Below are 23,866 nucleotides of genomic sequence, written 5' to 3' on the forward strand. Positions count from 1 at the left end.
GACTTTGCACTGCTGTTCAGGATGACTGAAAAAAGATAGGCTGGTAGCTGAGTTAGTTCTCTGTGCTTTAAATGATCTTGATAAAGTAGGTGTGTGTATAAAATTATCCTGTAATGTGACCACAGAGAGCCCGGGTGGAAGATGATAACGCTTCACTAATGCGAACTCTCTTGTGTGAGTGCTTTTTTAATAATCCTTGTCACTTTTAACACATGATGCATATTTCTCAGTATCCATACTGTACTTTTTCCTAGTCTTAATATTAAGCATGTAGTGCTAAAGCCACAGAAAAGTATTTTAATGAAGACAGGGAAATAAATTACAAGCTGCTGGAGTACCTAGGAAGAAAATGAAAGACTGCATTAGTCTGCAGGGCTCTTCCAACAGGTTGAATACTTTATAACCATCGCTTAAAATTAGTTGAGTAACAAAATGCAACTATGGGCTGAGGTTTCTGTGTCTCTTGGAACCTATGTGGGAAAGTCTGTTGTCACACTGGCAACAAATAAATAAACTCTAGAAAAGGGCAGTGCCACTTCACTTGTGATCGTGCTTTGTGCTATTTTACACAGAATTTCGTGCCAGAGGTACTGGTTCAGTTGTGATTTGGAACAAATGTCTGCTGTGGACTGGGGCAACTCAAAAATGGTGTTCAGGCGTTCCTGGAAATTGTTTCATCCAGCTGCTGACTGGGCTTAATTTGGAGGGGGTTGATGAGTTTAATAGAATGGCATCCAGGATAATGCTTGTGTAGAAGGTAGGTGCTTTGTGTTGAATGACACAAAAGATAAAAATTAACATTAAAGTCATGCACAAATTGAGTCAGGCAAAACAAAGTTATTGCTTCATCAAACAAAAGAGTTCATAAAAATATACTATGTTTGGCAAAGATTTTATGCTTAATTTTGAGACTAGGCGTGCTGTTTGACATGAATGACTTTAGAAAATGACATTTTTAAACTAGGTATTTTTGCTTTTATGTAGTACAAAGAGGTGAACTTAAATCCTAGACAAAGCCTGTAGTATGCTATTCAGAATACATTTTGTTTAATACTTTGCAAATGTCATTTGTTCAATCTAGTGACATCCTGTAGTATTGCAGTTTTCTTAAACTGTTACTGTAAAGAAGCTTTTGTTATTTTTTTGACCTTCCTTGTCAGTATAAACCCATGAATGGGATAAAAGTTAGTGTTTTCTGTTGTTGCAAGACTGCTTCGCTGTATTCTGTACTGCTTTGGTTTCATTTACCAGTGACCAGTGTTGTTATCACAGTAGTAAGTTGTTTTGTATTAATGAAAGGATTGCTTAATACTTTCAACTGTGTAATAAAGGAAAATAAATTTATAAAACTCCAGTTGTTTATATCTGTTATCCAAAATTAGATCAGATGTGATTTCAAGCTACTTAGCAAGGCTACCCTATCTTTAGCATGCTTTAATGTGACACAAAAGTGTTTCTGCAGACAATTTGTCTTCTGTTGAGTGGTAGAAGGATGCTGTGGTACAATATAGTGACATATTTTTGATCCCCTTCTGGTATAGCTTTGTGTTAATACATCAGAGTGTTAGTTCAGTTGTGGTAGAATAAGTTTTTTGTGTTAGGAGAATATAATTTTTCTTAATCCATAAGCCTGCCGATGTACTAACTGCTACCAGATGTGACAGAGTAATGGAGATGCTTACAACCAGTGCTTGCTGACCACACAGACTACAGCATGACTTCATGGCTTTGAGACAGAACATGTTTAGGATATGTCTCCAAATGACGTACAAAATACGCTTTGATTGTACTAATCTTGTAATGCTTCCTAAACGTGTTTCTGAGCACGTGCTCTTCTGTGTAAATGTGTTCTTCATGGCTTGCTAGTATGCTGGATTGTCAGCGTTGGAAATGATAGGCTATGTGGCTTTTCAGAAGGTGGACTTCGGGCATTGGTGACCGAATGCTTAAGGTAATGCTGCTTTTCATGAGTGAAGCCATCTCCAGGAAACTCAAAGGTTTGCAGAAATGGGCTCCATGGAGGAATACTAGTCTGTCTTTTGTCTTTCTCCAACTTAAAACTAGGGAGGGCTTGAAGGGAGCTGGGGTCGGAGGACAGGCTTACACAGTGTCCGAGAGGAAACTGTTAGGACTGGAGAGGGATGCAGATTGCCTGGGCCCTGGTGAGAGTCCTAAAACGTAAAGTTGAGGTGCTTACATTTACCTAATGACATGAGGAGGTGTGTATCTGTCCTCCCATCTCTTGCTGGGAGGACTGCTGGTACGTGCCTATAGGCCCATCCGTGAGTCCTCCTTCGCGGCTGCGCAGGAGGGCTGCTCTAGAGAGGTGGTTGTGATGAGTTAAGGAGTAAGTTCTGTGGAACGATAAAACCTAGGAATTTCGTCCTCTGTGTTGGCTGTGCAGAGAACTGTGACCATCAATTATTGCTTAATTTAGTCTATTTAAGGCAAAGCTTTTGACTTTTCTGGACCTTACTGTTTTCACTTAGTGAGTTTTATTTCTTGGCATACTTAATTGCACTTCTTTATAGCTTAGAAGGGTATCCTTGAAGCACTACACTGCTCCACTGAGCAGTTCAGTAGGTTCTACTGGCAGCTGGTTCATGTGATAAGTGTCAGTTAATGGTTCTTTTCATATGTCTGCACTTTGGCTGGGGTATAATACTACTTATGCATAGATACACTATTCCTGAAGGGGGAATTAGCACCTATTTGTGTAAGTGCACAGCTGCGCCTGCGGTTGTGTGTGGTGGGGAAAGGGCGAAGGAAGGGATGAGACGTAATATCAAAAGGTACTTTGAGTTAGCTCGCAGGCTGACGTGAGCTTGTTGACATCATGCTGATCCTTGACTCGCATGTGAGGCATGTCCCAAGGGAAAAAAAATTCCAATAATATCCTGACAGTCAATATAACAGTGAGTGTATGAGGAAGTTTAACTCAGTAACAGGAAAAATACATCCATTATTCATACGATGCACTGTCTTGTTTCTGCTTTCTCTCTTTTTTATTTTTCCCCTTTGCTAGTCTGTTTGTGTGCTTGTAGTACTTAAAATGAATGATATTCTAACTTGGTAAGGGTAGTAATAATTTGTCACTTTTCCACGAAGAGAGAAGCCACTTTCGGCAGTAAAATTTTTATTGCAGTCCAGTCTGAAACTATGTATAATTATTGCCTGAGACTGCTATTTCCAACTTTGTGTATCTGATGTGATCGCATGGCAATTATTGCAAAAACCTGTTTGATTAAAAATCAGAGAATCAAGATTCTTCATTATTGTGTTATCTCTGATGCTGTCTTTGAGTTTTCAAGCGTCTTAGGGATCACTGAGTAACTATGCAATTAAGATTTTAGTTTAGTTTGCCATGTACTTCTTGCAGAGATTAGGAATTTGAACCTTTGCCCAGTGCTGATGAAGAGTGGAAAGTAATCTAATTTCATGTCTTACACTGGAAAAAAATAAAAACCAAAACAGGTTGCTTATGTGTTTTTTTTCCAGTCATTATGTGAAAAAGTGAGAACGGCTTTTTATCTGTTGAATTTAATATTCTAGTATCCTGGGAATAACCAGCATTCCAATTGTGCTACAAAAGAACTACTTTCAACTGCAGGTTCTAAGGGAGTAAAATCTGTAGTGAGAGCGGCTCTTTTAGGAGTTTATATCAACAAAAAGTTATTTAGTAGACCTCTGGATTACACAGATACAGATTTAATGTGGTCTGATCGTATTGCCTGTCATACAGTTGAGTCAGTTGAGAGTGGAAATTGGGAAATATACTTCCACAGTTTTCTTTAAATTTAAAGATACTAAACTTTAATTGGTTTTTCCATAAAGTAGAACCTAAATGGCTGATAATTGTTGTAACTACAAGCTTTAAATTGATATTTTAAGTTGTTTTACCTGGTAGTACTTCATTTAAGCCGTTAAAGTGTTAATTTTAATGATTGTGTCAGCACAGTGTGAAATTTTAATTCAAGATATAAAATGCAAGCTCTTTTTTACTATGTGTTACTAAACATTTATTGCTACATGCATTTGAGTGATAAGCAAATAAAAACACAGCGATGGCTGCAGTTCATAAGTGGTCATTAGAGTCTTCATCCGTCAAAACACGCAAGCATGTACATAATGGGGCTATTTGCATAATTACAGTTAGGAGCTTGATTTCTGAGCATGTAAGTAGTCCTTTAAGCATACATGGAAATGTTTGATGATCAAGCTTGACAGTTTAAATGGACTATGAATAAAAACTGGAACACCCTGAAATTTGCATCTAACCTATTGACCATGTTTGGTTTTTGCTCTTTTAAGTGGTCACCAAGTGTTGGCAAACTTCCCATGCTGGCTTCTTGAAGTTATTTGACAGGTTTCTTTCTTTCCTGAAGAGTTAATTCTGTAAAAGCAGAGGCTGTTCTGGCTTTTGAATTCAACACTCTTTTTCTTCCCCCACTATTCTGCTGTTTCTGTGAATGCTTCAGCAGGTGAAAAAATCACTACCATTTCTTTTTTAATGAATAGCAAACACCAAATAATATTAATGCTGTGGAAATATAGCTTTTCCTTTTATTTGAGTAAATATTGGTGGGAAATGTTGGGTATTTACTCAACTCTAGTTGATAGACTGAATTTGAGAACAGAATTGAACATGTACTATAATGTTCTTGCCTTATACATTTTGTTTGCTGTTGGCGATATTTCTGTAATAATGAATATTCAGTGAAAAAGAAATTTGTGTATTCACCTCACAGAAGAATATATGAGCTGATTCTAAGGTGAGTGTAGTGTGTGCTCAAGTTTTAATAATGTAATATTTTAACTAGAAATTTGTTCAGCTGCTATAGCCTAGTGTGTTCCTCCAGGATGGGTGACATTTCCAGGGCTATACTCAGTGTTCACTTGCAGCCACTTGTGTACATGCTGGAATAGCAAAGCTTATAAAATTCCTAAAGAATCCAGTAGTGCTTTATAATCTGGATAAAACAATTGCCTGAATTTGTGCTTTTGGGTATGATTTTGGACATGGATATATGCTTTCTTAAACCATCTAACCCAAATCACTTTAATCTGCATTTTTATTGAGCGATATGTAAATTAATAACTGCTTCATACATTATTCAAGAAAAGGCATATTTTGTATCGCTGATACCTCTGCTAATCTTACCTAAAGGTATGCAAATGATTTAATTAAAATAATCATACTGTATAATATACCTGAACTTTGCTCTAAAATAGTACGTATTAATCACTAATGTTACTTGTATTTTTAGCTGGGAAGACTAAGTATTTGATTGATAGTGGATCCTAAATATTTTTTCCCCTTTTTTGCTTAACAACTTGGACCGAAATGTCCCTTGTGCCTGTGAACAAACAGCTGACCTTGTGCACTCAAGAACGGTGGAATTAGATTTAAAATTGCTAGGGTTGTGGCAGAGAAGTGTAGTTGTTTGAAAATAGACAAGTGGTTTTGTATGTATCGAGGCAATACGCCTCGAGTCCCTGTGGCTCCTCCTAGTATTAACAACTACCACTAAGTAGGATTTTTGTCTCTTTAATTCCTCTGGCGGTGGGGTTGTACAGTATAATGACTTGTCACATCATGGACTTCAGTCTAGAAAAGAATCAATTAAAAAGGAAAGTATAAGGACTTGTCTTCCTTCTGATTCAGAAGGACAGGGAGCATATGGTGCTTTCGTTGGTGGAAGCTGCAGATGCTAAGCATTAAACCCACCAACAGAAATGCCTTGTATGGGGAATGAATCATTCCCCCTTTTGAGGCAAAAATATGTCTGTAATCAAGTGGTTTGACATTATCAATAAAATGCAGAGATAAGCAAAATAAGTTCAGCTGTTGTGGTTTATAGTTGAATTACTGTGGGTTTTTTCTAGCCTGATACTCAGTGGATGCAAGAATTTGAGGAACCTCAGTAAAAATAGCGCACGTGTATGAGCTGATTAAGGTTAAGATTAAAAGCAATGACTTTTGCTTTAGGGTTTCTTAGGTAGAACAGTTTCTCATCTATTATTTGAAATAGGGCATTTAAATCAATTTTCAGGTGAAGAAAAACCCTCAACTTTATCTGATAGAAATTACTGTTTGTGTAGACGAAGTGATTTTTGGCTGTGGTGTTACTCGAGGTCCATTTGCTGTTGTCTAACCCAAAGTGAATTCTGGCATGTTTGCATAAAATTGCTGGGCGGTAACTTTTAATTGCTGGATTTTTGTGCTTGATGCCTGTAAGGGAATGTTTGCTCTAGACATAAATGAATAACTACAAATTGTTACTAAGACAGGGAAAGCCAAAATTCGTTAAAATTGCTATGATAGTTAAAATACTAAACATCTGTTTGTATCTTATGAATCCTTTCATTCCGTACTGTGAGGTAGAGTAACTACTGCAAGTTCAAGGGGAATTAGAAAGAACTGCCCTTGACAATTGTGCATTTTTGTTTCTTTTTTAAAGTAGTGGAGGTAAAATTAAACCCAAAAACCTACAGCATGGCTGGTGAGGAGGAGGATGAGGAGAAGGTGCTTTTCTAGCTCTACAGAGATGGGGGGGAAAGTGAATAGAGGAACATAACTTAGTTATGTGTTGTGTACCAATACACCAAAATTTCTATAACATATTGGAAGGAGCTTATATGTCTCTAATTTTGGTGTAAATTGTTGGTTTTCCCAGTTTACTAACCTTTCGTGCCTCTTTCTTGTTATAAATCTGTTAAATCTGAAAGTTTCATTGTCATGGAGTTTCAGTTGAGATAACGTACCCCCAAAAGAATGTGCTAAGAACAAGCCACAGGGGTTCAACTGAAGCCACAGAATAGTTAAGCCAAAGCAACCTGCTCTTGTGTGAGTCTCTTCTTGCAGTCTTTGCATCACCTTTAATGACATAGGAATTTCAATCTTGTTTATTTGTTTTTATTTTTTTAGGGGGCAGCACTTAAATACTTGCCAGCTATTGTCAATGATGTGAAATTAGTGTTTGATCCAAAAGAACTTAGGTGAGTAGAGTTAATGAAATATGTAGTGTGAACTTTATTTTATGTATATATACACAGATATGTATATATACATATATATATACACACACACACAGAGGCAAAGAAATATGATCACCTGAGATGTTTTATCACTTCGGTTTTACCTTTCTTCCCTTGCAGATATTTTTAGGGCTAGACAAACAGCCTGTTTTTAAAGTAATGTTCATGGCATCAAGGTTTGGCAGTGTCTTGACAAACTTTGCACTCTTGTGGAGTACAATCATGTAACGAGATAGCAAGAGTTATCAATCAGGCAACTGACATCAAAACTCTTAAGCTGTATACTTGATGCTTCACTCTAAAGTATAAATTTAATGTAAATAATAACTCCTGTTTTTGTTCAGTGGACCCTATTGCTGGATTGACATTTTAGTAGCTCATAAACATAGGAATGTTCTTAGTAAATAGAAAGGGAAATAGGAAGATGTTTTAGAACAAAAAAACAGTAGAGAAACTAAATCAAAACTACTATTTCAGGAGAACTTTTAACTTAAAGAGGAAAAAAACATCAATTTCTCTTTCACAGTGCTATTACAAAGTGTTTAAGTTAAAAAAACACACAACCTTTTTTATCTAATTTGATTGCACAAACCCTTCTATGTATTGTCTGTTTTCATTTCTATGTTCTGGTGTATCAAAATGAGGTAGTAGAAATAAAATAGGTAAGTATAATCTTAGTCTAACATTCCAGTGGCCTGGGGAATCTGGCACTTTGCTTCTGCTTTCCTGTACATGAACTTTTTTACATGGACAATTATGCTTCCTGTGGGCCTTGGGAACACATATTTTTGTAGAGTTTCTGGACTAAATCATAATTTTGATATGTGATAGCAAAGGTACTGGGAAAATATACTGCATGAAAAACACCAGGATTTGGGCTGTTTTACCCTAAACACGACAGTTTTTCTGTCACTTAGAATATTTAAATTGAGAGTGAATAATATTTAGCAGTGAAGGCTTAAACAGGGGAAAAAAAAAAAGCCCAAGATTTTAGGAAGCATAGCAAAATTATTGAAAAATCTTTTAAAAATCTGTATTGTGTGGGAGCTCAGCTGATAAGTATGATGATACCATATAATCGGAAAATGTTTGTGTTTCTGGGTTTTTTCCGGGTTTGTTTGGTTGTTTTTTTGGTGGTGAAGGCCTGTAACATGACTTATCACTGCTTTTATTTTTGGCTTATATGGTCATGTATTATTGCATTAACAGTATGTGATGATTGAACTAAAGAAGCAATAGCACAGACAACTGAAATTTGAAACCTAAAAACTTATATGAAACATGGGAAAAGAGTGTAAAACTGAGATAAAAGGGAGAGGGCAAAAGACAAGACACAAAAAACTAAACAGACATATTAAAGACAATTCAAATTTCTCTGAAATTCCTGTCTAACTCTTTTATGTCTGGAGAAAAAAGAGCTTGCTTGTCCAAAAGTGTGTAGTTGTTTATCTTGTTCTGTGCTATTGGATGTTTTTTAAATGTATTTTGAAGAGAGATTAATATATCTTTACCTGTCCCTTTTGTATGTAGCAAACTCTTCACTGAATTCATCCTAAACGTTCCCGTGAGCCGGCTCACAATCCAGAAGCTATATTGCTTGATAGAAATAGTTCACAGTGACCTCTTCACGCAGCACGGTAAGCAGGACCTTTGCAGCCATTAAACTGTCGCATTATTCATTGTCTCCAGACCGCTGCTAGTGCAAGATTTGTCCTTGCTGCCGAACGCGGTGGAGGTTGTAACCAATTAAGGTTGTACCATTAGAAGGACAAGAAGATTTAAAATAAGTGAGGAAAAGCTAATTGACACTTACTGCAGGTTATAGATCATAAAGAAGTGGAAGCAAAAACTTGTAATTTTTAATTTAAAAGGGCACTAAGCATCCAGTGGTGTTGGCATGTGTTACAACTTTAACTATGATATATTTTGTCAAAACCTATTAATTCAGCTTTTGTGCTTAGTGAGATTCTGTGGAGAAAATGGAAGTTTTTGATGTCCTTTCTTTCCTAAGTGTCATTCTCTCCCTTTAAGCTGTCCTCTAGCTGAAGTAAAACAATGTATAAACCTTTTAGAGTGTGCCACTCGACCATGCTTTCGTATTTTCTCCTTGTACATTAGTGGGCCAGTGAAAGGTAAGTTCAAGCACTTCTCTTACAGGTTTTTTCATTTGAGGTGAAACGTTTTGTTCTTTTTCTAGATGACTGCAGGTTAAACTAACGTAAATTAAGTGTTTATGTGCTGTCAAAAGAAGTTAGTGAGGGACCAAATACGCAATGGTTCAAAGATAAAATGAAATTTGAAAGGATTCTTCTGTTAGGTCAAAAACGCTCAGACCACATGATGGAAAGTGCTGATAAAACAAACTTTTCTAGTTCCAATTTAAAAAATGTTCTTGGTGGATTGGCTTTGTGCTGGCAGGCCTTAGATCAGATAATGTCTAACCACAGCTATGTAACTTTTGCTGGATCTAGTAACTTTTATTTTCTTCCAGTTAGCAAACAAGTATAAAGCCAACTCAATGAACGCTGCAACCTATTATGCTCCTTAAGTTCACCGTGTTTGCATTTGCGCCTGGCGCAGTTCAGCAGCACTGCTAGAAGGTGGGGTGTTGCATGGATCTACTACTGACAACTGTGGGATTAAGTACTGTGGCCCTTTCCACTTCATTCCACTTGAAGTTTGCTTTCTAATTTTGCACAAGTAGCAATTATAGAATCATAGAATAGTTTGGGTTGGAAGGGGCCTTTAAAGGCCATCTAGTCCAACCCCTCTGCCACAACCAGGGACGTCTTCAGTGAGATCAGAGCCCCGTCCAACCTGGCCTGGGATGTTTCCAGGGATGGGGCATCTCCCACCTCTGGGCAACCTGGGCCAGGTCTTCACCACCCTCATTGTGAAAAATATCTTCCTTAGATCTAGTCTAGCTCTACTCTCAATCTACTCTGTTTTAGGTTAAAACCTTTCACCCTGGTCTTGTTGTGACAGGCCCTGCTAAAAAGTGTCCCCACCTATCCTATAGGCCCCCTTTAAGTCCTGGCAGCTGCAATAAGGTCTTCCTGGAGCCTTCTCTGCTCCAGGCTGAACAACCCCAACTCTCTCAGCCTGTCCTTATAGGAGAGGCATTCCATCCATCTGAGCATTTTGGTGGCCTACTCTGGCCCCGCTCCAACAGGTCCATGTCTCTCCTGTGCCGAGGGCTCCGGAGCTGGACGCAGCACTGCAGGGGGGTCTCCCCAGAGCGGGGCAGAGGGGCAGAACCCCCTCCCTCGCCCTGCTGGCCACGCGGCTTTGGGGGCAGCCCAGGACACGGTTGGCTTCTGGGCTGGGAGCACATGTTGCCGGCTCATGTCCAGCTTTTCATCCACCAGGACCCCCTCAGTCCTCCTTGGCAGGGCTGCTCTCAAAGAATGATGTTCGGAGAATAAGTTTTATATTTTGATGGCCTTTTTTCTTAAGACTGAATTTGCAGTAAGTTTATTCTCCAAGTTTGCAATTTATAAGAAGTACCTGTAAAATTATTGGGTCTACATGGTATGTTACGTGCAAGTTTAAACCTTAAACTTTGCGGGGGGGGGAAAGAAAAAGTCTATGGAGAATTAAGACTGGAAGATAGAGATCCTGGAGACTCTGAACCTCTCCAGAAGGAGGCAGGGCTTTTCCATAAGGAAGCCTTCAGTACAGTTACAGTCCCACTTGAGCAACAAGGCATAACACAGGTTGTAAATTTACTCCCTGCAGTTATGGATGGTGATGAAGTAAGGATGAATCTCTGAAAAACAGCGTCTACCAGCCGTGTCACCATGTACTGCACCAGCGAGTCCAAATGCAGTTCAGCTTGATCTTCGCTTTTGAGATCTTTTGAAATTATTTAGCCCTTATGAGCCACATCAGTTGGTTTTATTCTGAATCGCTGGGTTTGCAAGGCTAAAAAGGAGGAATGCAAATGGAGTTGCTTGTTTTGAGGCTTGGGTAAAATGGTACTAGTCCCTCTGAGACCGTCTTAATGTTTCCTCTTTCATATACGTACATCAATGTTACTCCTTTCCTTCAGTCATTCCCAGCTTGCTCTCTGTGTAGTAATTATTCCTCCTGGCAGCTTTTAAGTTGCGTGGTCTTTGGGGCAGAGGCCAGTAATATAAGGTATTCGACTTGATTGTCTTGGATAGGAGAAAATTGAGAACTCGGATAAAACAAGAAATTGAGACTATAAAAAGCACTCCTAAGGAAGGCTATAGAGGCACATCGTGTATTTACTATGTTAATCTTTGACTTCCCTTGTTCAACCGATTTCATTTTCAGAGGTGGAAGGAGAAATTATGTGTTGCTGGTTTTTAAACCTAACTCTCAAACTCAGCTATTTGGGTTACAGCGAATGGTATAGTCCAACGTTATTGAGCTCCTGTGAAATTTAAATGAATGTTTTAATAGCTGGGTCATTAATCTGTACTCAGTCCAGTTTTGTGACAGAACAGTGCTCCTTAATGGCTTTTAGATCTTATCGGGAGGCTCCTAACCATGGCTTTTCATGTCACTGTTAATGCCTTAAATCTAACGTGCTTCAGTTGACTTCCAATGGAGTTTCGAGGCGCGTACGCTGCTGGCGTTGCCCGGCTTGGCAGGTATGGCACAGTCTGACCGCACAGGACACTCGCTTCACCCCGCTGCAGCTCAGCTGTGCTGGAGCAGCGCTGTGCACGAGGGGATGGAGCCTGGCACTGAGGATGACGTAGTTCGGCGCAGCAGCGATGCGGCCGTGCCGCTTCCAACGGGCTCTGTCTCACGTACTCACCTCTGTGCTGCCGTCTCTTCTGTATGGTTGTGTGTGACCTCGTGTGTTTGTGTATGGGTTTATCGACACAGAAAGAAGCATTACTTTTAAAGCTGCTCTTGCCGCTGGTAATTCTCTATAAAAGCTTGTGTCTGGAGAACCAGGTGTGCTCAGAACCTTTCATAAGGTGGAAAATAAATTAAACTCCTAGCCACAGCCTTTGTTAAACTTATTTATTTTTGCTTGCTCTGTGGGTTTGAGTTCTTATTGCTAAAATGTAGTTTGACTGCCTCTCTTCCTCCTCCTCGTTGATTCAGTAATTTTTAACTGATAGGCAATACTTTTATAAAGTATCCAGCTAATCCTGTATCATGTTGCAGAAATGAGATTTTCTTTTCAAAAAGCAATATGCAATACAGGATTATGGAATCGATGGAAAGCTGTAAAATCTACAGAAAATCAAACAGCATTTCATCAGTGTATGTTTGTTGGAGAAAAATGCTCTAATTCTGTGCTTTGAGAGGTCAAAGAAGATTGATTTATGTCTCCAGAGGAATGAAAATTCAAAATACGTGAATTTGTGAAACTTGAATGATTTTTGGGGTGAGAGGGGTGGGTGTGTGAAACTGTGTGCCGAAGCGTTGTGCTTAAAGACTGGTGTTGAGTCATGGATGGTTCAGTGGCCTTTATGAAATCTGAAGAGTTTGGGACTTTGGATGAGAAGGTACTATGGTATTGTGGTTTGTATGTCTTTAAAAAAGAATGTAAAATAAAGTTTTAAAATTTCTTCACTTCTCTGGGTACGTCATGTGCCGTTTGTAGGCTTTGTTCAGAAATTCAAGGTAACTTTTCTTCTTTGCAGAACTTGTACTTATTTTTAGTAAGCTTTCTTCAGCCCTGGCAGGAAACCCCTGTACCTTTCTTAGGTTTTGGTGCTTTTTCTCCTAACAGTGGCTCGTAGTTGAGCCCTGCTACCGAAGGTGTGGGGGGAATCAGTATGTAGCTAATCAGTCAAAACAATGATAAGCAGAGAGTGTGTGTGTATTCGTATATATGTATTCGAGAGGAGAATAGCTAGGGGACTTCAAGGACCGTATTTTTCCAGGCTTGTGGTTAGTTACAGAGACCAACAAGTAGAAATCATCTCTCTGTCTAGATTAAATCTGTATTGGATCTTCAGGCTTCTAGTTTCTGTCCTTGAAACAACAAATGTTCAAATATCACTAAGAAGAAAAGATTTTCCTGTTGATTCCCTGCTAACATAGACAGCTGTTTGCCCATTTTCAGAGTTCACGGAGTTCAAGGCCTGTTTTGCACATCTTAGATGATCTGCCTTTTATACCCTCCACGTTTTTAGAAATAATCTATTAGGGCTTTCTCAAAATAAATGTGAATTTTCTTCTGGAAAAGCATAAGGTTGCATCTTTGTTTTTCTCAGGTATGGAAAATAATCCGTAACGTGCTGATGCTCAGTGGCCCTTTCTGTTGGCACGGCCGACCTGTGCTGTGCATTGGTTTAGTCTTTGTTCCCTTCCGTGTGTGAGGAGACGCTTCCTGGAAGGGCATTGAAAAGATCATTTGGCCATGGGTGCTGAAGTTCTTCAGAGTGCTTAGCAGAACCGTTTCCAAGGGCTGCATCACAGTGACTAGCTAAGAGTGTGCCCTTTTTTCAAGAGCTGAACTGCCATGTTTTCCTGTACTCTCTATGGATGATCCATCTAATTTTTGTGTGTATGTATTGCCCAGGTAGTGATACCAGCAGGATAAAGGATAGTTGTGAACAGGGAAATTGGCAGTCTGTGCTTTGGAGGAGTTCGTTTGACGCTGTCCATCTCCCATCCAAAAAACCCCACCTCAAACCCTGAAACAGAGGAAGTATTTGATTAGCTTAGCACAGGAAACAATTCAGTGTTGTAAAAGTCTTCTGTAAGAGTATGTCCAAATATAAGTATGAATTTAAAAAACAGTGTGGAACAGTTTTATAATAACCTAATGCATGTTTTCAATTTTAAATGTGTAAGTGCTTATGGTTGGTAGTTACATGAAGTGTCTTATCCATAGAAACGTCAACATTTTGGTTTTATGTAAATAGTGATTTATCTGATTTGCTTTGTCCTGTGGAGTTGTTTGTATTCGCTGTTGCTTTTTGCTGCAAATGACTTCCAGCTAATTGCCAAGTGAGCTGTGTAGCTGCTGTATTCTTAAGTAGTTAGGAAATCTAATGATTTCTCCATTAGGAAATTGTTAGTGTCTTAAATATTAGTAGATGGTATATAGCATTTATAAGATTTCTTATTGTTTAATTATGACTAAAATTACTATCTTTGTCTTCATGCTGTATAGCCGAATTGAAGTTAGTAAGCATAGGTTTTATTTTTTTCGCCACGTTAACTAAATGAACCATAAAATCAAAAAATGCATTTGTCAGTGTCCCTCCAAATGAAATGTTTTTAAATTGACAGAAATTTATTGTGTGTATTTAGCTTCAGCATAGTTCTGTGTCAGTGTTTCATTTGAAGTCTTTGCTTGGATGCTCGTAAGTTGATAATGCCTCCTGAGCATCCTTTTATGAAGATTAATATTTTATTCTCACTGCACATTCCTGTGGCATTAATCATTGTGGGCTGGACTTGTGCAGTAGAGAACAGATGTCGAATTACTGTTGTTTGTAATCATTGTGCATCATACTCATGAGCTATCTTCAGAGCTGGCTTTTGAGCAGGAGACTAATGTTATAGACTATAGATTTATCAAGGTTGTCCATTAATCAGGGCTGGGAGGTGTTTGTGACAGGCAGGCTGATGAAGGTTAACCTTTCCTCTTCTGTACTTCTAAGTAATCAAGACACAGTTGATCAACCTAGTGTTTTTCAAATAGTTCATAGCAAAGGATGCACTTAAAAATCTTATCTCCTCATAGAGCATATTACCATAATTCTAGATTTAAAAAAAAAAAAAAAAATCTGTATTTGTGCATGTTGGTGAATTCCATCTTGGGATTTTGTTGCCTTCTAGCTCTTGTATTTTAATAGAGGTATCTGGAGAACCTTAAGATGACGGAATTGTTTCAAGAGCTGCTTCTGCTTCAGTTCAAAGTGAGGCTGGGATCTGTTGTGTGATTAGAAACCAATGGGACAGAGATAAGGGTCTGCTGAAAGCGACTTTGCGGCGAAGGAGCTGGGGTGCTGGGGGGCAGCACACGGTGCGCCCTTGCATCAGCGGGGGCCGGCTGCGCGCCGCGCCGGCTTCGCAGGAGCCTAGGCAGCAGGGCTAGTTTTTCTCATCTCTTTTTTCTGATACCCTGCAAGTAGGCCTTTAAAAACTGCAAGAGAAAGAAAAAGTATGTAAAAATCATCCAGTATGTAAATATGATTTTATTACCTGCCAGATGCTGAGTATCATGAAGTACTCTTTTGATTTGAGGCATAGCTTTCATCTTTCCCATTGGCAATATTTATTCCTTTTTGCTTACTTCAAAGTAAGCTCTATATCGGTGTTTCTTCCTTAGTATAAGAGTTCCTTATTGGTACCAAATTGGTAATTTGAGGACCAAGTAATCTTTAGAATGATTTTGCAGTGTTGGTGGTTGCATGGTTCTCTGGGATGTCTGTTTTTGGGCGCTTTGTTGGTGGTTTGTGGGCTGCTTTGTTTGTTTGTTTTTAAAAATCTGGGAAAGGTTTGGATCTTTTTATCAGGTACCCAGCACACCTTGATGCGTTGTTGTATCCTCCCATGTTCTAAAACCTGCGACAGCTACAAACCAAACAACAGATGTTCACAAGTTGTTGTTGAGGAAGGCGGAGAGGCTGTGAGGTGGCAACTGAGGAGCCTTGTCAAGTCTGCCCAGGGGAACTTAGTCTTTAGTATAGGTTGTGTAATTCCAAATGAAGTAGTATGACAAATCAATTAGTTTTTCCTTTTTCAGAAATTCAACTTGAATACCTTCCCTATTGATTGGAGCGTACTCTAGACAATCTAACTCAAAGGTGACATAGCTGCAATTTTCACCTTCTGCACGCTTGCAGCTATTAAATTGATCTTTGACCGTTCTCTACTAGTGGGGCTTAACGGGGACATGAAACACTTTCAAATCTCTAATTAGGGACCTTTGTAAGTTATTAAAGATTTATTCACCTTGCAGGCTTTACAAAGGCACGTTCGCATGTCTTTGCTTGGAGAGCTTAGCAACTGGGTGTCAGGGTTCTTTCTCTCCCCTGCATTTGGTGCAAGGAGTGTGCTACATTGCGGGGTCTAATGTCTGTTTCTTGAGACAAAAACTGCAACAAACGCACCATGATTTTTCTTATTTTTGAGCTATAAAGCTGGAGGTTAAATGTCCAAGAAGTAATTAAATAGAAAAACTCTGCATTGAAGAAACTAACTCTTCAAAGTACTGTCTTTGAGTGAGAGCCCAGTTGTGCATTCATAGTGAACATGCACTTACGGAGTCACTTGAGACTGAGTAATATTTCTCTTGAACTACTAGAAGTTGGGTGTGCTTATACACTGTTATTTCTCATCCTTCCATGTGTGAGCTTGCAAGGCAGAAAGAGGATGTTGCTGTTTCAGTTACTGTCTCGCATCTTGTTGAGATGGAGCGCTCTCTATTCTGCATTATAGCATGGTTTTTCTTCATTATGTTTTATGTCAATGACACTTACTTTTCCTTGTTGCACAGTTTGTGAGAGCAGGATTCCAGCCTTTGTGCAAGGTATCTTGCTGCAGGGATGAGTTTGTGGGGTGCTGCTTCTGTAACTCTTTCGTGCTCTGTTGGAGGCAGAAGACTGTGGTCACTGATGACCTGGGAGTTGTGAAACAGCTGCAGAGAACAGTTCAAATCATTGCAGTTGGACCTTGTGGCACTGGCTGAAGGCTTCTGTCAGACTTTGCGCAGAGACTGCTTCTCTATGAAGTTCATCTTTGCTTCATCCATCTGTTTCCTTCTCTTTTTTAGTGACAAAAGCAAGTCCTCTTGAGCCCATACTTTATCATGGAGACTTATCAAATGAGAGCATTTTTCACCATGACACTGAGTTTTTATTGCCTGTATCAATTTTTCACTGCAAGCCAAAACACAATGCCATAAGCATGTATTGATTTCTTCATCCTTGGTACCCCTTTGCCTCCCAGCTGTCAGTTTTTCTGGTACCTGCAGCACGTATTTTAGCAGTGATGATTCTGCCTTGTCCATTTTGAAGTTGGCACCTGTGGGGGGCCCACGCAGTGCGGTTGGGTACTCTGTTAGAATAGAGTACCTATACACATATACATACCTTCTACAGCACTGACATATAGGCACCTGGGTGGAAATATCGACTGCAATAATCAGGAACAGCCGAGGGTGGAAGTGCACATTCTGTCTCTGGACATCTCTTCAGCAAAAGATGAAGCCAGTAAAGGTACTTAATTGTGGTGAATCAAAGCCACGATCACCATCTTTTGGTGATCCAGATCTTTGTTATCCTTGAGCTACTGGTATTTGTTGTAGCTCTCAGCACCAATTAGATTGTATTTTAACTCCTGCCTATCCTGACTGCTTCTGGATGCCAGTTAATGTCCACTGCAAAAGGGCAGAGACCAAATGTGTGTCGATAAAGGGAACATTTGGTTGCAGAAGGGGCTTCTGCTGTTGAGTAGCACTGTACTGCTACCAAGAGGAGGCTTCCTAGTCTTGAAAGTGTTACTTTGAGATATTGATCTCTTGGCTTCTCATGTTAGAGAAATGTTGAGAATGTTAGGTATAACCCTAAATAAGTGCTTTCACAGTGCAATATGGGGTCATCTGCTCTTAATTGAGATTAATCCTCAGTTTTCATTTTTTGGTCTTGTGCTTCCTGCTGTGGTCTGTATGCTACTTGCACTCTTGATGCAGGGTGGTGATGCTTACTGGTCCAGAACTCTTTAAAATCATCTTAAAGAAAGACTTAATTGAGTGCTCGTGAGCATTTCTTAACTTCCAGGGTTCCAGGGACTTCAGCTTTTGTGTGAAAATAATCCCTGAGCAATGATAGAGTCATTAAGGACTGCCATGAAGCCTCCTCTTGTGAGTCATCCATATGCCTTCAAGTCCAAGCAATTTGGGTAATATCACTAAAAAAAGTCAGTGTGTTACACATCTTTTGTGTAGCTGTCAAGAGCTCCATCCATATTTCTACGCACTCTGTAATCGGAGATCTCGTGGGCCAACAGCCAGTGTAGCATTTGACAAAGTGAATTTTTTTAGAGATCATCTGCCAGGTGATTTTATAGTACAAGGGCAACTTCTTGGAGTGACCTACATTGTGATAGTGTATGTCCATGTGTCAGGATAATAAAAATCTCTTAACAAGAACTATTGTTTTTCAAGATACTTGATTCATGTGCATACATAGCTGTGCTGCTTTCTGTCTCATGCATATGACTTCTCTGAGAAAACACTGCCTGCCAGTTTGGTAATCCAGCCATTTTAGCATAGAGATGTAGTAGTACTTCCTTTGAGAAGATCAGAGCTCACACCTTTTTCCATATGCACATGAGATAGTTGGGCAGATTGGGAGGGAAAGGGACTTGGGACCTGGTGTCTAGTAGGGTAAAATAGCTGGGAAAGTCTCATGTTTTTCTTCTGTTCCTGTTCTACAGTATTATTTAGAGAAGGTGGATAGATACTAAAATGCTCTTGATTCTTCTTTGTCCTGCTCTCCTTTCCTTCACCCCCAAAATAGGTGTTAGTACTACGCTGATGGTAGATACACTGTGTAATTTAATCATCATTATTTCTCTTGAGCCAGTCAGGCTCTGATGAACAAGAATAACCACTTCCCCTCCTTTGGGCATGGATTTATATGGGGCTGGGAATGGAGGACGCCAAAGGGTTTTCACTTCACTCCTTCTTGCTTTTGAGGATACAGTGTGCATGGTTCTAGCCTCATGCCGTGGTTGGCTGCAGCTGGTGCCACTGTACAGAAGGCAGGTATTTCTGGCTGTGCCATCTCTCCTAAAAGTTAAAGAGCATGGTCTAGGGTTAGGAGTGAACCCTAGGTCCCTGCACTCCCTCTGTGCAAGACAGTTAGCAGGTCGTACAATCATTAGATTAATTAGATCAGTGTCCCAGTGTTACCTGCCAGTAGGTTTACGACTATCGATCCTTGCCTTATTTCCCTTACGTTCTTGGCTTAAAGCTAAATGTTGAGCTCAATTATTTAGCTCTATGCCAGTTTTCCTTATCTTCTCCATATTTCCACTTTCTCAAGCACTTGCCTTGTACAGGACTTGCAGAAACTACATCTGAATACCAGCGTAAAGTATTTCAGCGGCATTTTTGGAGCAGAACACTGTCTTGTCAGAGTCAGATGACTGACTTTCTCCTCATCTGAAGAGACAGACTCTGACAGACCTTTGTGTGTCATCTTGGTATGCCATCCATAATGATCCCTCACCTAAGGGTAGGGAAGGAACTATCACAAAATACTACTGAAGAAGGCACAGAGGTCGGGACTAAGACTATAAAAGATGACGTCACACAGCTGACTGTTGATCTGAATAGCATCATACATCTCAGTGAATCGTGTTTGTACACGTAGGCTATGCTGCACTGGTGACCAATGCCGGTAGGGTAAATGAAGTTTAATACACCTTGCCAACAGTCAAGCGCGTGTGAAGCCATGCTTGTATGTAATGCTTTGTGTAGTGCTGTGCGATGGCACCGGGTAGGTCCGGTTAATGTTTTCAAGCACAGGCAGTTAACATCACTGAGGCTGCTCAAGTGCTTTGCCTGGGGTGGGCAGGTAGGGCTTGTCCAAGTGTTCTTAACCTAACGACTTCATTTTGATTTGCTTATAACTTTTTCAGGTTTTTATGTTTTTGGTTGAAAAGCAGGTAACTGGAAATGTGGAAGTTACAATCTTTTTCCTAATTTTTTTGTGTAATGTAAGCACTGAAGTAGATTGGCTATTTAGATAGTGCTCTGAAGTTATTCAAAGCTGTGTATGTAACTCTGTGTTTTGTGTGCAGACTGCAGGGAAATCTTGCTGCCTACAATGACAGATCAGCTGAAGTATCACTTGGAAAGACAAGAAGATTTGGAGGCTTGTTGCCAGTTGCTGAGTAACATCCTGGAAGTGCTTTACAAGAAAGATGTGGTTAGTATCTTACGGTTCTGTGATGATTAGCACTTAAAAGAAATGGATCTTAGTAGAATTAATTAAGCAGGTAACTCCTGAGGGCTTAGATTTTCTTCCTGCTGCTTTTTTTCTCCTCACCAGTCTCTTTTAAGTCATCTTTTTAGGCATCCAGTGACAAGGATGTGTGGTGCGACATCTCAGAACGTTTTTTACCGTTTCTGAGGCACCTCCAATACAGCACTGTTACCCAATAACACTTCTTCAGGCATTGGCTAGATAGTGAGTAGAATACGTATTATTAGGAGTGCAGCCTGTCTTTTATAAGCCTCTGCCAGGTGGAAAACGTTAGTTTTTTTCCATGATGAGTATTTTGGGAAGTGCATGTTTGAGTTGTATTGATACTGGCCTGCTAGGCCAGCCTGAAGGGGCGGGGGTGTATGTATACAGATACATGTATGAACGTATCCTTTGTTGACACAGCAAACTTGTTCAGCTTTTTGAAGTGCCGTTTAAAGTTACGTAGCAGAATTCTCCACTTCTGTAAGAGATAACCTGAATTGGAAAGTGGCTGCTTGTGCATGAATATTATAACTAGCATAAGTTGTCTTATTCATAATGTAAACGTGTGAGGTGGTTGTGGATGAGAACCTGTGCGCTGCCCTGGGCTGGTATGCAGATGTGTAGGCTGCATAATAGTCCCCTTTTTTCTTCTCTTGACTTCACACAAATATGCAAATACTGGTGCTTTACTGGAGAGCTGCAATGATTTGATGCCCTCTTAAAGAAGTTTGGGCTGATGAGGCTGCTGCCTGAACCTGTGGTCCTGTGTAGAATCATACACTAATTTAGTTGGAAGGGACCTCAGATACTCGCGTAGTATCTAGCGTTTTACTTGACTCTTTTTTGGGATCATTCCGATTGTTTCTTTTTTAAAGTAGTTCCGTGTGACTGCTTCAGAGAGTGGGTTATTTTAGAGAAAGGAATTTGTTTTTGACAGCCTGGCTGCTTCCTGTCACTCTTTGTTGGCTGCGTTTCTCTCCCCAGCAGCAGCTTACGTGCAGGTCCCCGGTCTCCCGGGCTGAGCCCCGCTGGAGCAGGGCTGCAGGAGCGGAGCCGAGCGCTGCCCCGCGCCGCTGTCGCTCAGCGGCGGCTGCGAGGGGGCTGCAGAAATAGGTACCCGTTTGCCGGTGGTACAGGGAGATGGAGAAGGGGACAGGGAAAGGAAGGAAACATGGAGTGAGGAGGGTTATAAAGTAAACTTGAAAATGGGCAGGAGCAGTGCTGGGAATGCAGAGAGGAGGGAAGTCTTAGAAAAAACTCATAGAGAAAGCGGGGAGAGCTGAAGGGCGAGAGGAGCAGGGTACTGAGGTAGATGCATTCTTCCCTGCAGATGCTCTTTGCACCAGAATTGTAAGGTTTATCCCAAAGACAGCTCTGTTGGCAGCAGGAAGAGAAGTATGTTGGAGCAGTAGCTGTGTATGTACTGAGATGGATCACTCTTCAAATATGCAGATGCATTTTTCATACGTGCAGGTGTGCCTTTGGTAATTCAGCATAATCCAGTGATAAGATGTGGGTAATGTTCTACAAACCCAGGGGCAAGAAAGAAAACGGTTCATCACAATGTTTCTTCGATGGCCGGGAAGCAACACAAAGATGCTGATTTATTTAGATAATTATCTGGGGAAGTGCTTGCAAATGTTGGCCATGGAATTGCTTCCCCTTTCCATCTCACAGACCCCTTTTGAAGTCTTCTCCTTCAGACTCATGAAAACTAAGAAGCCTGTTTATGAGGTAAAAGATGGGAGCAAAGCTCATCTGTTTCTCCTTGTCATGTGGTTTTTGGCTTCAGTTCTTGTAGCCGTCATTCTGCGTGAGGTTTCTGAACTTGTTCATAAAAGCTGGTTGCACTAAATGTTTCTTTCTCAACTCGCTCAAAAATAGTGGCAGACTACTTCTATTACAGAAATATTAATTTGAAACAATTGATGGAAATTTAAGTTCCTTAACCAATACTTTGCTTTGCTTTTTTGTTTCTTTTAATTGATCTGCTGCAGAATAGCCCCCCAGGCTTGGTAATGCCTGCGGGCTTCTTGATGTCAGAAAAATTATTTAGGAAAATAAAATTACTAGGTAACTAAATGTCTTAGGCTTTGCTGTATTTCCAGGGACTTGCTTTTCATTTAAATAGTTGTAGTGGTACATGTTAATTTATCAGTAACATGTATTAATAAAATAGACTTTGCATGGCGTTTGTTGAAATGGGAGACTAATTTTCTGCTTTTGATCAACAGCAGTGAGTGATGTTTTATTTAACCTTCTCAAGACAGGCAGGTTTAAAGGCAAGCATAAATAGTTCAGTTGTATTGGTGTCTGTTGTATCTGGTTACCACTAATTTATTCTTTTTCCTTAGGGACCAACACAACGACATGTCCAGATAATCATGGAAAAGCTACTGAGGACAGTAAACAGAACAGTCATTTCCATGGGACGTGATTCGGAGCTCATTGTAAGTGTCTCTTGATGTAAACTTAAATACCTCTGTCATGTCTTTTTGAACCTGACTGTAATAGGATTTAAATCCCAGGTGACCCAAAGCAATCAAAACCTTCTGTAACTGTCTTTGTGTTCAGTAAGCTGTAAAACATTGGCTTGTAATTTTTCTGTGCTTTACACAGGGGGAGAAAAAATATTTTAAAAATATCGGTGGCCAGGTGATTGGCCAGATTTTAGATGTCTCTTTTCACAAACAATACGTTATTTTGGTTGTTAGCCAGCTGAAAAGTGTGGAAATGAGAGACTCGGATGTTTGTTACTACATTAGCAATAATTTCACTCTACAAGCATTTACTTGCCTTTTCTGAGTGCTACTGAGACAACCAAGATAATGGCAGTATTCAAATGATTGAAGAATAGAGCCTCAAGTTACTACATCTTTAAAATCTAGAGGAAGGACTGATGCAGTAGCTACAAGTTCTCATGTTCCACTTTGGCAGAGCACCATGATTTTAAAGCCTGACATTTGAATTTTTCAACTGTATCATTAACATTGGTCTAAATAATGAAAAAGTAGTGAGGCCTGTTGACATCTAAAGTGGGGATAGATCTTAGTGTGCTTTCAGGAGTCTCACCATCTGTTTGCCTTTACCTTATATATATTACCTTCCGTAGGTGTGTGCATCTGGCAACTAATAGATAGGAAACTGGTCAGAGTCAGACAGATGAGAAATGTGGTCCAGTAGCTGTCCTGTTCTACATCAGTTTGGTTAAGTTTAGTTCTATATACTGTTTTCTCTCTTAACTCGGTACATCTTAAGAGTGTTTCTTTGTCAGTCATATATATCTGAGTCCATAAGCACTTCCTTCTTTGATCTCCCCATTCTTTTCTGATTTTATTTCTCTGTGTAATTGCAGACACTGATATTTGACTTTTTGTGAGAAGGCTGTCTGTTCTCAGCACATCTTAGCTACTGTTGTCCCATTTACTTGGCATATGGTGGTGCTTGTGTTGGCAAACACACGACAATTTTAGTTTTGGCTTTAGTGCGTCATCCATTAACTTCTTTTTTCTGTCCTCTACTTTTACCACTTGGATTTGCAACAAGAATTGTTGTTGTAATAAAGTGATAACGGATCACCAGATCCATTGGTGGAGCAAGAAATGGTTACAAACAGAGATCGCTCCTACAGAATATTGTAGTGCTGGGATGCAGTAACAGTGAAAGGAAGTGAAAAATTTTATGTTGTTAGTACTTTGTGTGTTACCACAGTCATTATTAATAATATGCAGAATAGATAACTTGATGTCTTTCTGTATAAGGGCACAAAACTTTACTTCTTCCCCTGGCTCTTCAGAGGGTGAGAGGGTGTCGGGTGTACTCTTGTAAGACACATGTATAGGAAATGTCTTCAGTTACAGTGTGAATGTGAATTAATTATTGTTTTGTTGAACGTGATTTAG

General features: G+C 39.8%; 1 protein-coding gene across 1 annotated transcript in view; it reads left to right on the top strand.

Annotated features, from left to right (window-relative positions):
* Positions 1–23,343, top strand: part of LOC104625661 (dedicator of cytokinesis protein 1) — a gene marked incomplete at its 5' end in the record, with an annotated part of 76,977 nt that extends 53,634 nt beyond the window's left edge. Inside the window, 5 exons of the mRNA XM_010293348.1 lie at positions 6,929–6,999; positions 8,569–8,675; positions 19,795–19,922; positions 22,319–22,414; positions 23,320–23,343. Coding sequence (XP_010291650.1) covers positions 6,929–6,999; positions 8,569–8,675; positions 19,795–19,922; positions 22,319–22,414; positions 23,320–23,343 — 426 coding nt within the window. The remainder of the gene's footprint in view (positions 1–6,928; positions 7,000–8,568; positions 8,676–19,794; positions 19,923–22,318; positions 22,415–23,319) is intronic.
* Positions 23,344–23,866: the final 523 nt, after the last annotated feature.

Source organism: Phaethon lepturus, unplaced genomic scaffold (genome assembly GCF_000687285.1).
Source record: "Phaethon lepturus isolate BGI_N335 unplaced genomic scaffold, ASM68728v1 scaffold388, whole genome shotgun sequence".
Classification (NCBI taxonomy): domain Eukaryota; kingdom Metazoa; phylum Chordata; class Aves; order Phaethontiformes; family Phaethontidae; genus Phaethon; species Phaethon lepturus.